The 14,464-nt window shown below is 67.4% G+C and overlaps 2 protein-coding genes across 3 annotated transcripts in view; one reads left to right on the forward strand and one right to left on the reverse strand.

Annotated features, from left to right (window-relative positions):
* Positions 1 to 2,896: 2,896 nt before the first annotated feature.
* On the forward strand, positions 2,897 to 10,241 carry PLA2G3 (phospholipase A2 group III). Its single transcript, XM_044990462.1, is given in 8 exon segments — positions 2,897 to 3,277; positions 3,279 to 3,816; positions 4,621 to 4,753; positions 5,393 to 5,527; positions 6,879 to 7,408; positions 7,658 to 7,787; positions 8,154 to 8,285; positions 9,048 to 10,241. Coding segments are annotated over 8 exon segments (1,947 nt in total). The 5' UTR covers positions 2,897 to 3,133; the 3' UTR covers positions 9,253 to 10,241.
* A 1,070-nt stretch (positions 10,242 to 11,311) lies between these two features.
* Positions 11,312 to 14,464, reverse strand: part of INPP5J (inositol polyphosphate-5-phosphatase J) — a 28,298-nt gene continuing 25,145 nt past the window's right edge. Inside the window, exons 12-13 of one of the 2 annotated variants that reach the window (XM_044989393.1) lie at positions 13,549 to 13,653; positions 11,312 to 13,173 (exon numbers count right to left, since the gene is read on the reverse strand). In XM_044989393.1, the coding sequence (XP_044845328.1) occupies positions 12,493 to 13,173; positions 13,549 to 13,653 (786 nt within the window). In that variant the 3' untranslated portion in view covers positions 11,312 to 12,492. The remainder of the gene's footprint in view (positions 13,174 to 13,548; positions 13,654 to 14,464) is intronic. The other variant, XM_044989394.1, reaches the window with a different exon arrangement.

Here is a 14,464-nt window from a genome sequence, read left to right on the forward strand (position 1 = left end):
ACCATTGCCCCTTTGACCCAAGCAGTTCGCCAATATTCAGGGCCTTGCCAGGTTGTTTCTGTTAGGACAAGGAATTGGTGAGATGAGAAAAGTCTATTCTTTGTACAATCCTCTGTATTTACAAAGAACGTTCACAAGGTCCCACTGCCCTGATCGCAGTAGGTACAAACACCAGCAGGCAGCTTCCTTGCTCAGAAATCCCCATGTCTGCCCCTCCGGCGGGCTCTGTGCCCAAGCACACTAACTGCTCTGGAATAAAGTACTTTCTCTGCTGGAACAGAGTGCCCAGGCAGGCTGTTGGCGCCAGTTTCCCCACATAAAGAAGCCTCATGGCTCCTCCAGAAAGCGGAGGAGGGCCAGGAAGGTTACTCATGAAGAAGTTGTGGCACTTGTATTTCTGCAACATGCTACATTTTCTCTGTACTGCACCTTTAAACTTCAAAATCGGCCCACCTGCAGGGAGAGCACACACCGCGCTCTCGCTCCCCTGTAGACTTTGCTTTTGGTCTTTCTTGTTGCTGTTTGCCTTATAAAAGTCCTTCCACTGACAGCACAGGCTGCTCCAGGGGAATGGGAAGCAGAGCTAGGCAGAAACCCACCCCTCTCTGAGCGGGGGTGGGGGGACAAGGATCTGAGCTCATTTTGCGGAAGCCAAGTATCCAGCATCTCATGGGACACTCTGGCATCTGCAGCCCCCCGACATCTCCCCACAGCCTGGTTGGAGCCTCACACAAGGCTGAGCTGAAGGGATGAGCTTGCAGTGGCTCCTTGTGGCCACTTGGGGTGGTGTGGGGCTCTGTAGGTAGCCAGGGGCCCCTCTGCCTCCCCAGTCGCAGCCCCCCAGCAGGGAAGGAGCAGCCAGGAGGAGGCAGCAGCAAGGGGAGGGGTAGCTCAGTGGTTTGCACATTGGCCTGCTAAACCCAGCGTTGTGAGTTCAATCCTTGAGGGGGCCATTTAGGGATCTGGGGCAAAAATCTGTCTGGGGATTAGTCCTGCTTTGAGCAGGGGGTTGGACTAGATGACCTCCTGAGGTCCCTTCCAGCCCTCCTATTCTATGAAATACTGGCCCCAAGCTTCCCCCTTGTTCCAGCTGCTTCTACCAGCTTTCCCCCGCAGGAGCCACTCACTCTCCTACCCCCGTTTTGTGTGGGGGAATCAGGGACAGCTGCATTCCCATGGGGGTGGGGGTGGTGAGGGGAGGATGAGGATTTCTCCCAGCCCTACAGCTCCTTTGTGCTATGCTGAGGAAGGGGATCCTAGGGCAGGTGTCACCCTCCTCCCCCTCCAAGGAATACCCTGGAACAAAGGCACTCTAGGAGTTGCAGACTCTGGCACAGGGCATGGGCAGGGCTGGCACCTCAGTGATCCTGCCTCATGTGCCCCAGAATCAGGGAGGCCCAAGCCACCTTCCACTAGGCGCAGGGGTGAATCTGGCCCTGAGTCTGGCTGCTGGCACTCACAAACAGGGGCGGCTCTACGATTTGCGCTGCCCCAAGCACGGCGGCACGCCGCGGGGGGCGCTCTGCCGGTCGACGGTCCCGCGGCTCCGGTGGCCCTCCCGCAGGCGTGCCTGCGGATGCTCCACCGGAGCCGCGGGACCAGCGGACACTCCACAGGCACGTCTGTGGGAGGTCCACCGGAGCCGCCTGCCACCCTCCCGCGGGACGCCGCCCCAAGCGCGCGCTTGGCGCGCTGGGGTCTGGAGCCGACCCTGGTTGCAGAGCCCTAGGGGGCCAGTGTGGTGCTGTCTGCACAGAGAATAGCTGCACCCTGTCTCCTGGCAACTGATCGCCTGGGCCCCTCGTCTGCAAAGGTGCCAGCTGTTGGAGAACAGAGATCAGGTGACTCCTGGCTGGGGAAAGAGACAAAGGGAGAGGAGGGGCTGGAGAGTTTTCAGTTTGGAGCTGGCTGGGGAAATGGAGGGGAGGCCACAGACCTCCTGGCTTCTCCTGGCCCCCCAAGATGGACCTGACTGAGGGGGGCCTGTGGTCTGTACCTGCAAGGCCTGTCTTGGACTGTGTCCTGTCGTCTAATAAACCTTCTGTGTTACTGGCTGGCTGAGAGTCCTGGTGAATCGCAGGAAGAGGGGTGCAGAGCCCTGACTCCCCCAAACTCCGTGACAATGAGCATAGAATCCCAATCTGATGGCAGGTCCATGCTCTTACCACACTAGACAACTCCCCCTGTGCTAACACCAGCCACTGCCTCCTGCCTCATCTCTCATCCTGCACACGGGCCTACCCCTCCCTTCCCGCTCTGGGGCATTGCTGGGTGCAGTTAAGCAGCTGGCACGATGCACCCCAGAGTTGACTGCAATTCAGTGCTGGTGAAGGGGGGAGCTGGCAAAGTAGCCAGGAAGCTGGGAGACAGACGGGGCTAGGAAAGCTCAGAGAGTGGCCACTGGCTGACCCCACTGCTCGGCATCATCTGGCACCTGCTCCCTGGAGGCTGTAAGGGGCTGTTTATTGCTGGTACAGCTCTGTGCGCCCAGGGCCGTGCACTGCCCAGAAACAGCTGGTGTGGCAGGTGACCCTGGCCTGACCCAGAGAGCAGCAGAAGTACAGTCACTTTCACATGAAAGAACATTGTTTAATAGTCATAGAATACCAGGGTTGGAAGGGACGTCAGGAGGTATCTAGTCCCACCCCCTGCTCAAAGCAGGACCAATCCCCAGGCAGATTTTTGCACCAGATCCCTAAATGGCCCCCTCAAGGATTGAACACTCAACCCTAGGCCAATGCTCAAACCACTGAGCTATCCTGCCCCCGGGAGCAGAGCAGCTGGGCAAGGCCCATTGGGTGGGGCCCAGGCCAAGGCCCTGCTGGCTCCTCCTTGCCTGTGCCTTGCGTGGGGCAGCCCACCCGAGTCACGCCCCGCACGGGAGCCGGAGAGGAGCCAGGAGAGCAGCGCGCGGGATCCCGGCGGCCAAGCCACACGCTGCCGCCACGCTGCAGCCCCGGGCACTGAGGGCGCCGGGGACCCGCCATGGCCGCGCCCGGCTCTGGGGCGGCGGCAGCGCCGAGCCCCGCGGGCGGCTCCCCGCCATGTGCCGGGCTGGAGGCGGCGCGGCCGGCGAGGGGTTTGCCGGGTGCGGCCCAATCAGCGGCCGGGCCGCGGCCCAACCCTCCCATTGATGGAGTCGCCGCCGATCACCCCACGCGGCTGCCGCGCCGCCTTAAAGCCGGGCCGGGCGCCGGGGGCCGCTTCGCTCCTTCCCCGGCTGCGCGCCGCCCGCTCCGCGCCCCGCTGCCCGCTCCGCGCCCCACAGCCCCGCGGGACGCTCGGAGGGCAGGGCCCGCCCCGGGCCGGCCGCTTCCCCGCGCCGGCCGGGGACCATGTGGCTGCTCCTCTTGGCGCTGCTCTGTCTAGCCGCGCCGGGGGCCCGCGGGTCCTTCCGCCGGAGCGAGACCTTCTGCTACATGGAGGCGGCGGGCACCGCGGGCACCGGGTACCTGAGCTTCCTCAGCCGGCGCTCGGGCGCCCTGGCCCTGGTCCAGAGCGCCTGGGACGGGGCTGGCCACCTGCTCGCCTGCTCCATCCGCGAGGAGGCCTGGCTCACGCGCCTGTACCGGGAGTCCTGCGCCAAGCGCCCGCGGAGCAGCCCCCGGAGCCCGGCGCGCCAGCGAGCCCTGGCCAGCCTGGCCCAGCAGATCCGCGTCTGCAGCCGGGCTGAGCCCCTGGCGGCTGGCGGGGCCCGGGTGCGGAGCGCGCCCGTGGGCGAGGAGCGTGGGCGCAGGAGGACCCGGCGGGGCTGGACCGTCCCAGGGACGCTGTGGTGCGGCGCTGGGGACTCTGCAGGGAGCCTCAACGAGCTAGGTAAGAGCTGCGGCGCTGCCTGTCCCCCGGGGCAGAGCTGGGACCCTCCCCTGTGGGCAGGGGAGCCGGCAGGTCCCAGGCTCAGGCCAGAGAGGCTGGAATGAGTCGAGGGGGTTAAAAAAGCTTCCTGCATTCGCCCTGGTGGTGCCCCTGTGGCACACGCCTGGGCCTAGGGTGTCTGGGGAGAGGGAGGCACCCCCAGCCCTCAGGGGGCTGCCCGGGCTCCTCGCCCTGCTGCTGCAGGAGCTGCCTGCCAGAAGGGACTGGATTTGCTGTGACTCAGCGGCTCTGGCCTAGCTGGGCTCCAGTGGGACCCGGAGACGTGGGCTCCCAGCCTGGGCCGGACACCGGGGCTACCTGCCCCGAGCCAGGACAGCTCAGTGTCCCTCACTCTGGTCCCCCCCAGCCTGCGAGCCTCTGTGCGTGACCCCCGCAGGAGGGGTGAAAGTAGCTGCGGGAGCTGGTTCAAGGCTGCCGCATTCCTGAGCGTGGTGACGGTGGCCCAAGGTGCCCCATGGGGCCAAGACATTCCAGAGGCTACTTGAGGGAGGCCCTAGAGAAGCCGTAATGGGGCCAGCACAGAGCCCCTGCCCCTGCATGTCCAGCCCGGGGTGGGTGCTGATCCCTGCTGGGGCTCATGGCCAGTGTGTGTGACAATAACCCCCCGCTGCAGGTCCCCTCCTGCCTCGCCCATCGCCCACAGGGGGCAGCAGCGAGGGTGCTGGGGCCTCTGCAGAGTGTTGCTTTGCTTTGCTGGGCGCTGCTGCCCCGGCTCCCCCTCAGCCTCCCGACCCTCCCCTGCAGGAATCTTCCAGGGCCCAGACTTGTGCTGCCGGGAACACGACCAATGCGCAGAGCAGCTCTCTGCCCTGGAGTACAACTACGGCATCCGCAACTACCGCCTGCACACCATCTCGCACTGCGACTGCGACGCCAGGTGAGCCGGGCGGGCACGGCAGGGCTAGCCTGTTGCTGCACCAGCTCCCCAGGGCAGAGATGGGGGCTGTCAGCTCTGCCACTGGGGAGCTACTGTCTGTATCGCAAACCCACCCGGGCACCAGCAGGCTCAGGAGACGCCTAGAGTGGGGGGCTGCAAGTCGGGATTGAGGAGCATCAGCAGAGCTGGGGGCGGTGAGGCCCGCAGGTCCCCTCTGCCCATTTTGCATGGCATGGCTGAGAGCCAGCAGCTGTGCCGTGCGGCTCCAGAGTGCCTGCCCCTGCTCCAGTGTCTGGGGTCAGCGGGAGGCCGGCTGGAAACGGCTCAACTCCCCAGGTCCCATGGAGGCACTGGCAGACCCCGGCTGCCCCTTTCCTCAGCGACTCCTGGTTCATGGGCTGTTCAGGAGCCTGGCACTGTCACCTCACACGCCCAACAGAGCCGCTAACCGGGGGTTCAGCGCGGGAGGGGGCTGGGATTGGACAGCAGCAGGGCTCCTCTGCAGCCCCTTCTGTGCCCCCGCTGCCCCCCTCGTGCCCTTTGTCTGAGCCAGCCCTTCCTCCCCCCGCCCACCAGCATCCGGGCTGGCTGCCTTGTGCTGCGCAGCCTGCGGCCCTAACACCCCTCGCTGGGTTGCAGGTTCAGGCAGTGCCTGCTGGGGCAGAACGACACCATCTCCAACATCGTCGGCATCACCTTCTTCAACCTGCTGGAGATCCCGTGCTTCGTGCTGGAGCAGAGCGAAGCGTGTGTGGACTGGCACTGGTGGGGAGGGTGAGTACCCAGGCTGGGTCCTGAGCCCTCGGCCCTGCTCACAGAACCACGCCCAGCATCTCGGGGGGCGCTCTGACCCCAGGGCCATCAGTCTGGGCAGGCTGGAGCTGCAGCCGGTTTACTCAGGCCAAGGTTCAGGGAAGCGTCTCTGGGCACTGTGCCCACCAGGCCTGGCTGCGTCACTGGAGCGGGGGCTGTGCCAGGTTCTCACTGGCGTGTCCCTGCAGTGCCCTTTGCTAGCAGTGCTGGATGCACTAACGGTAGAACCGGGGCTGTCCCCAGAACTGGGCAGCGTTCCCATCCGCCCCTGCACCGTGGGCTCCTCTCCAGGGTGCTCCTGCGGTGTTGGCTGCCTGCTGCACGTGACAGGTGCAGAGATCAGCTTCCTGGGGCTCCCATGATCCGCGTCAGCTCGTCAGACATCCCGAATCCTGCCAGAGCGCGTGGAGCGGCCATGGGCTAACGGGGGGAGCAGGGTTGGCTCAGGTGGGGGAGGCCGCGTGGGAATAGGACCGACGCTGCCTCTGGCGAGCTGGGTGCAGGGACAGGCCTGGCACTGGGGATGGCGAAGTGAGTCTCCAGCCAGGCAGGGTCTCAGCCAGGCTGCTCGCGGGTCGCACCGAGGAGGCAGGAGCCCCAGGGCGCGGGGTGGGCTGGGAAGGGAGGAACAGACTCGCCCAGCACAGGGTGTCCCCCGCGGGTCTGGCTGCTGATGGTGGGCGGGGCACACGGGGACTCTACCAGTGGCGGAGGGGAATGGGGGGAAGACAGGTGGGCAGGGGGCAGACAGTGGGCCGGGGACCTGGGGTGGGGGGTGCTAGGCTCCGCTGCCGTCCAGCGTGTGGGTGATCACTGCAGAGCCTGCGGGGCGTCGGGGCAGAGAGCCTGGCCCTGCTCCCTTCTCCGGCCCTGGGCTGCCTCTGCCCCCCAGCTCTCCCGCTGGACATAGCCTGCCAGGCTGGGACTCCCTCGCTCGGCCAGGGCAGGCTCGGCAGGCTGCGGGCTCCCTGGCTGGCCCAGGGTGGGGGTGGGGGTGGGGGTGCTGTGACGAAGCAGCTGGGAACCAGTGAGGCGTGTAGGCATGTCTCGCTCCCTGACTGGCTGCTGCAGGTGGTCCGAGTCGGCAGGTGGGACGGAGCCAGACGGCCCCACCCCGGCACTCCCACATGCTGGGGGCACGGTGCCAGCTGGGGCCTGGCTATCAGGAGCTCCAGCAGCACAGCTCCCTGGGTGCCAGCTGGCAGGGGGCAGGTGTGTGGGTGTTCAGGGGAACCCCTGGGAGCAGAGCCCAGCCCTGGAAGGTGTGGGAGTTTGGGGGATGGCCTTATCTCACTCCCCCTCTGCTCCCCAGGTGTAAGCACTACGGCCCCGTAGCCCTGGCCCGGATGGTGCAGCAAAGCCAGTACTACTACGGCCTGCCCCAGGGGGAGACGGCCAGCGCTGCCACGCGCCCCCCGGCCAAGGGCAAGAAGCACGCCAGGCGGGGCAGGAAGCACCAGAGGAAGAACAGGAAGAGGCCTGGGCAGGACAATGGGGCCCAGGGGTCACAGAGCCCCAGAGAAGATCAAAGACCTGTCACAGCCCCCCTGCCCAGGGGCCTAGGCACGCTGCCCCCTGCTGAGGATGGGGCCACCACCCCACACAGGCGTGTCCCAGACCTGGGGGGGCAGGAGCCACCACCCCTTACACTGAGGGCCTCAGAGCAGGGCCCCACGCCGGGGACTGAGCACCCACCCCCTGGTGGGGCTGGAACGGAGGGGGCAGGGCAGCCCCAGGACGGGGATTCAGCACGCCCTGCCCAAAGGACTAACTCGCCGCCCACCACAGCCTTGGAGCCGCGCCGCCCCCCCACACCGCACCCACCCGAGCCGAGCCGCCGGGGTGAGTGAGGGCTCTGGGCACGAGGGTGGGGGAGCAGAGGGGCCTGGGGGGTTGCCGTGGGTTCTCTGGGGTGGCGTGTTCTGCGGGGAACTCCCGAGAGGGCCCGTGCCCATGGGGGGTGTGCGCAGCGCTTGGGTGCCTGTGGCGCTTGGCACAGCATTGTGCATACCGAGGCCCTGGGCCCCTGACCCGCTGGGGGGGCTGAGGGATGTGCCTCAGTTGACCCTCAGCCCAACTCCCTCCCCCCAGCCCCAGCAAGGAGCTGCGGATGCTACCGGCGCCTTGACCAGTGTGAGCACAAGATCGCGCCCCATGAGCTCAAGTACCAGCTGCGCAACCCGGACTCCCGCACCCTGTTCCACTGCAACTGCACCCGCAGGTGAGTGCCACTTCCTCAGGCAGCGGGGCCCTCTCTAGGGCCAGATGCCCCGGGGGGCAGCTGGGTGGGTGCCCCATGCTGGGGCTGGCACTGGCTGGCTCCGCTCGGAGAGAGAGGCCACGGGCCTGGTGCTGGGCCTTTCCCTTCCCACTCTTGCCCAAGCTAACCCTGGCTCCCAGGGCCTGGGCCAGGCGGTCTCCGCAGTGGGCGAGGGGGAAGGGCCCTGGAGATGGGGTGGAGGTGCTGGGGACTCTGCAGGGGCAGGGGGCTCTCAGTGCATGCCTGTAGGGGCGCTGGCCCATGCCCAGCACTGCCTCTCTCTGCCCCCAGTGGGGTCCCGCTGTGAGCTGTGCCCTGTCCCCACAGGCTGGCGCGGTTCCTGCGCAGGACGAAGGGCCCCAATGAGGTGGAGGAGGAGGTGCTGTCCGACTTCATCTCCGCGGCCTGCTTCGTGCTGGAGCCGCCCGGGGGCTGCGCCGACGGGGAGCAGCAGCCCAAGTGAGTAGAGCATCACCGCCAGGGGCTGCCCAGGCCAGGCTCAGAGCCTCCGTGCCCTGGGCTGGGGCTCGGGAGAAGGGGGGCATGGAGTCCCCTGCAGCCTGGGCTCCCGGGGTAGGGGTAGGGGTGGGGGAGGTCCCCTATGCTGGTACGTGGGTGCCGCCTCTGTTTGAAGATCCCCTTGGAGGTGCTGGAAGGGGGCAGCCCAGGCTGGGCTTGCAATGCAGCTTTCCCCCCACCGGGTGGCAGCACAGGATCACCCTGCGCATAGACAAGACGGGAGGGATTGGAGCCTGGATCTCCTGTCTAGTGGGGGGCACTGCTGGCATTGAGGGGCCCTTCCCCACCTGGGGCAGGGAGCCCCTTGCCCTGCCCAGCCCCATGCCCCTCTCAGCTCCGGTTGCCTGCCCCACAGCTGCCCGGCAGCACTCAGCCATTAACAGTGGCAGTGCCACGGTGGGACCTGGCGGAAGGCACAGCCTGAGTGGGGCACATGGGGCAGGCTGGCCCAGCGGGGGGCTGGAGGGAGTGCCCAGGCCCAGAGGCCGTGGGAGGCTGGAAGAGAGGGGCTCAGGTCAGCTCCTCACAGCGCGAGCCCACGGGAGCAGGGTGGAACTAAGGGAGCTGGGCCCCTGCCTTCCTCCCACCCTCCCACCTCAGCCCCATGGAGGTTGATTCCCCAGCAGGCCGAGGGCTGGGGTCCTCCCCTGGTGCCAGTGGCCTGGCACTCCCTGGGCTAAGCGCGCTCCTCTTCTCTCCCAGCTGCATCGGGTTGGGCCGGGCCGTCCTGGCGCCTGCGCGACACCTGCAGAACACGCTGGGGCGGTGGCAGGCGCGGCCTGCAGCCTCCGTCAAGGTCAAGCGGCAGGAGTGGGAGACGCAGGGCAGCCCCCCCAGACTCTACGACAAGTGTCTCCAGCTGGCCAGGGCAGCCCGGAGGTCGGGCCATCACCCAGCGCCCCCCTGAGGCCAGGGCACAGCTGGACGTGGGACCATGGAGCCAGTCTGTCTGCAGGGGGAACGTGGCGCTGACGCCGTGGCCAGCCCTGCCCCTGCTCACCTCCGGCAGGGCTGGGAGACTGACTGTGCCGCAGGGCAGCATGGGCACTGCAGGGAGACAGGACCCTCCCAGCCTGGTCTGGGACAGGAGATTGGCTGTTCCCTTCCTCTCCTTCACCTGCTGGTGCAGCTGCCCCCTGCCCCACACTCCTGGGGGGTGGGCTGGGCAGGGCCCTGGCCCAGGCAGGAGCTTGGGGGGGACAGGCCAAGGTGCTGCCTCCCCTCCACATTCCCCCACGGGGAGCACCCTGTCCTGTGCAAATGTCAAAGGAGCCCTGCCTGGGGGAGGGGCTCTGTCCTGCCCTGAGGGCACCCCCAGGGCAGGGCCCCAGCGGGGTCCCTTGAACACTGGCCCTGGGGGGAGAAGCTCCAGGCCAGGATGCTACTCCCTGAAGCTCTGCCATGGGGGGCACAGGGGGTGCCTCTTCAGGACTGCAGCCCAGGGGGCTGAGCCACAGGAAAGCAGCCCCACCCTGTGGGGAATCTCACGCCTGGGGGAGGGGCTGCTGCCCCTAGCAGAGCCCCCACCTGAGAGGGGCAGGAGGGCTCGGCTGTACCTCCTCTAGGCTGGGGGGAGGAGAGGGGTGAGTCAAGACTGGGGGGTGCTGTTCCCAGCCTTGCTGTGTGAGCCTGTTACTGCCCTGCCCAGGGTGGGGGGCAGAGCCCCCTCTCCCAGCCCTGGGGCAGAGCTGGCCCCTGACAGCTTTCCTACAGAGCCTATTTTTTTTACATCTTTGTCCCCCTAGCGCTGCAGCCCTCCCCCGGCGCTGCCCCTCCTGTGGCTGGGCCTGGGGCAGAGGGGGCTGTTCCGGCTGGGCCTGAAGCAGGCATGGAGCTGTGGGCCACGGGCCATTGCTCTGTAAATAATGCAGCAATAAAGTTTCCTTCACCCTTGTCTCCTGGGCTGGGCTGCTGGGGCTGGGGCCCGGGGCGGGTCGAGCAGCAACCTGCCCCTGGCGGGGCCTGTAGCGGGGCTACGGCTCTGTCCCATCAGCCTCTTGTGCCTCCCCCTCGTTCTGTGCCCTCGGTACCCTGGCCTGGCCAGGCTCCCAGCAGGAGAGGAGTGGGGGAGGGCTGCCTGCAGGGGACTGTGGCCTCTTCCTCCCCAGCTCTACAGGGAAGGGAAGGGCAGGGCAGGCCAGCCCCCGCCCTGCACATTGGGGAGGGGCCACGGGGGAATGTTGCAGAGCAGGGGAGCCAGGGGGTGCACGGGGCTGGGGGGGGGAGGCCAAGGGGAGCCAGGGGGCACACACATGGCTCGGGGGGGGGGGGAAGCATTGTGCACATGGGAGTGAGGGGACAGGACCTAGGGCCCCAACTTCCCTGGGGGAGGGAGGGAACAGCACTGACTTCAAACTATCAGCCCCCCCTCTGCCCCCAAGGGCAGTGTGGGGCAGGGGAGCCCAGCTCAGAAAGGCCTCAGACGTGGGGCAGCAACTGAGCTTGTCTGCTACGTTGTGGGGAGTCAGGGCCCCCCCACCTCGCTTGGGGCACCTCCTACCTCTGCGCTGCCAGCTCCAGCCCGTGTAGCTCCTGTGCTGAGGGCAGGGGGCACTCGGGGTCCCCGCACATGCAGTGAGCTGCACCCGTGGGGGCCATGGCCCCCGCCACTGCACTCCCAGCACAGGGCGGGGCAAGCGGCCGAGGCAGAATGGAGTGACACCCCCCACCCCGACTAGCTCCCTGGTGCTGCACAAAGGGAGGCTGGGCCATCAGGGACCACCTGTGCCTAGCACCCCGCTTTCACAGGCCCCCTCAGCGCTGGGCTGGGGCATGGGGGCTGGCACGGATTGCCAGGGGAGGGCCCCCTACTGAGCAACACCATGCAAATGCTGAGCCAGCCCAGCTATGGGACTGCTATGGGAGCAGTGCCTGAGCCTGGGGGCTGCAGGCCCCACTAGCCAGCCCCAGACCCCCTGCAGATACCAGTTCACCAAATCAAAGCACAGGGTGGGCACCTGGGGGTGGGTCATTTATTCCATCAGCTGCAATGAGGTAGGACCTGGTGTGGGAGCTCTGCCCCATGGCCGAGCCGCGGGCCCCGGGGCAGCCAGGCCCACGCCCTCCCTGGCAGCTTTGGGTTGTTCCCTCCCGCATGGGCACTTGTGCTGCAGGACCAGGCCAGGCTCTGTGGTGCTAACAGCTGTGGGTCAGTGACCCCCCCTTGTGCTGCCCGGCTCTGTCCTGTCCCGCTCTGCTCTAGTCTCCCCTCACCCTGTCCCTGTGCCCCCATCGCCCTGCCAGGCCCAGCCCCTGCCCCAGCCACGTGGGTCATGGCTACTGCCCCGAGTGACCCTGACATGCTCCCCACGCAGCCGCAGAACCAGCCCCCCCCAGGGCCAGCGCTCAGCCTGCCTGGCACCCTCCCCCTTGGAGACTCCAGCTGGGCCCCCACAAGGCTCCTCACACCTCCCTCCCTGTCCATGTTGTCGTCTGGGCCATGGGGCCAGCCCCACTGTCGCTCCTCTTCCCCGGCCTGCTCCGCGTGGGTGTGGGCAGTGGGCTTGGCCCAGCCGTGCGGCAAAGGAAAGCTCTGCTCCGGCTGGGCTCACCGCGCACGGGGGACTCAGGCTGCAGCCGCTCACAGCCAGCTCCCCCAGCCACATCCTGGTAGCCTCAGGCTGCCAGCCCTGCCCGCATCCCCTGGCATCGCCACTGACTGCTGCCAGGGGCCCTGCCATGCCCCGTGTCCCAACTCCCTGGCCCTGCTCATGCCCGATGGAGTCCGTGCGCCGGGCTGCCCGGGGAGCGCTGCCCGAGGCCCCGTCTCTGAGCTGATGGAATCGGAACTGGGGCTCAGGCACACAGCCTGGGAGGGAGGTTTCACGGCTGGAACAGCGAACGCGGAGGAATGGGCACCAGCCCCACCGGGGCGTCACTGCGCTCCCACTACCGGGCCCGGCGGGCGGATGGCTGGGGGGGAGCGTCCGTGGGCAGCGGAGCGTCCGTGCAGTGGCAGATGCCCGGGCAGCCCTGGGCAGGGCGTGTGGCTCGTGAACGGCTGTTGCCTACGTCACACCAGCAGGGACGGATCACAGCGCACCTGGGGTGGCCCAGTGCGGGCAGGAGAGGCGGCACACGAGGAAGCACACGGCAAGCTCTACACGGGGATCATTGCACGTGGGCGCGCAGAGGCCAGGCTCAGCAGTCACGGCGCGGAGCCAGCTGCTCGGCCCTGCGTGGCTCCAGTGGCGGCCGCAGCCGGCGGGGGGTCCTGGCTGTCCCTGGAGCCGCTCCCCTCTTTGGGCGAGGTGCTGAACAGGTTGGCAGCCCTGGCGGTGGGGCTGGTGGGGCTCATCCTCCTGGCAGGGTAGCCCTGGTCTGCGCTCGCCCTCCTCGGGCCCATGGCCTGGTCGACAGTCTCCAGGCGGAGTGCGGGCAGCAGGCCGAGGGTCCTGGGGTTGGCCCTGGCCAGGGGGTTGTCGTCGGAGAGGCACCAGGTGCCGCAGGGCTCCCCCGCAGTCCTGTAGCCGGGGGCACGGCTGCTCTCCCGGTTCTCGGCAGCCCGCGCTGGCTCCTTGCTCTTGGCATTGGGCCAGGGCGGCTCCTCCTTTGGCAGCTGGATGCTGGGGATGTCGCCCTTCACAGGGCGCCGGCTCTGCGGGGACGGGCTGCGGCTGGCCCCCCGCTCGCGGCTCGTCGGCCTCAGGATGAGCCCCTGGAACTTGGGGAGGCTGGGGCTGCGGCTCCGGTGGCTCTTCATCTTGCCGGGGCTGGGGCTGCGGGACTTGGGCGCCAGCAGGACCAGGGTGCTGTTGTCCTCCTCCTCGGAGCTGGCGCTCGAGCTGTCCGTCTGGCTGCTGCCCTCCTCCGAGGTGGGCAGCGAGATCTGCACGTCCACAGAGACAGTCAGCGGGGAGACGAGGCTGGCGCTGCCCATGGGGAGCGCGTGGGGAAAGGGGGTGTCTCAGGGCAGGCGGTATACCCGGTCCGCCCTCTCTCACGCCCCTCACCGCCCCACACAGGGTTCAGCTGCCGGGGGGGGATAGACCTGGCACAGCACCACTCGGGGCAAGGCCAGCCCAACTTCTGTGGTGTCTGAGCAGCAGCTGGGGCCCCAGGAACCCCCATCTCATTCAGCTCACACCCCAGAGCTCCCCCCCATCTCCTCTCCCCCACTGTGACGCCCTTGTACCTGCACCCCGCGTCCCCACCTGCATAGTGCCCCGCCCCCTGCAGACACGCCCGGCGGGAGGCTGCTCACCTGGAAGGGTTCTGTCACCCCAGTGATGCCACTGTAGTTGTTGCCATAGTAACCGAGAATGTATTCGCCCTTCCCTTTGGGTAGCGCCTCCTCCGAAAACCCCACCTACAGCCCCGGGGAGAGCGAGGGGCCGTCAGGGGCCGTGCCACCCACACGAGATGGGCCCTGCAATGCACCCGGCCCACCCCCACCCCTGGCATGGCCGAGCACCCATCACAGTGCCCCTTGGCGTACCCAGGAAGCACGTCTGGCACCCAAGGGCGTTTCTAAGGGGACAGGCGAACGCAGAGCCGGCAGATGGAGAAGTGCCCTGGGCAGCGCCGAGAGAGCCTCAGGCGCGGGAGGGGGCATGGCACTAGTCACCGAGAGGCCAAAGGGGCTGAGTGCCTGCTCGCTGGGAGCAGGGCATATTCCCATCGGGGTGCAGGGAGCCTGGCACCCAGGGCCCATGGGCACAGCCTGCAATGCAGATCACCACCACCAGCAGCCCTTGGCAACGGCCTGGCTCCTGCTGTGGGGCACCGAGTCCAGGCTCCAGCTGGCCTGCATGGGTTTGTGTGATCATCTACCCACAGGGCAGGGGCTGTCTCCATGCTGTGAGGGGCTGGCTCCACGGGCATGTGGCTGCCTCTCCTCACTGCTCCAGCCCCTGGACTGTCCGACAAGCTGCAAAGCCCCACACCTGGCCTCTGGCTGATGCTGGTTCTCCAGCTCCCCCGCCCCCAATCCCCTCCCCACACACCTGGCCTCTGGTACACAGCCCTCCCCCCCCCACACACACACATCTGGCCTCTGGCTGGTGCTGGTTCTCCAGCTCCCCCACACACACACACCTGGTGGCCCCAGCACAACTCCCCTCTGGTGCAGGATGTCCTGCTAACAATGGCTCCACCCAGCCTGGAGGGAGGCTGCCCAA

This window comes from Mauremys mutica, chromosome 16, assembly GCF_020497125.1.
Source record: "Mauremys mutica isolate MM-2020 ecotype Southern chromosome 16, ASM2049712v1, whole genome shotgun sequence".
NCBI classification, from domain to species: Eukaryota; Metazoa; Chordata; order Testudines; family Geoemydidae; genus Mauremys; species Mauremys mutica.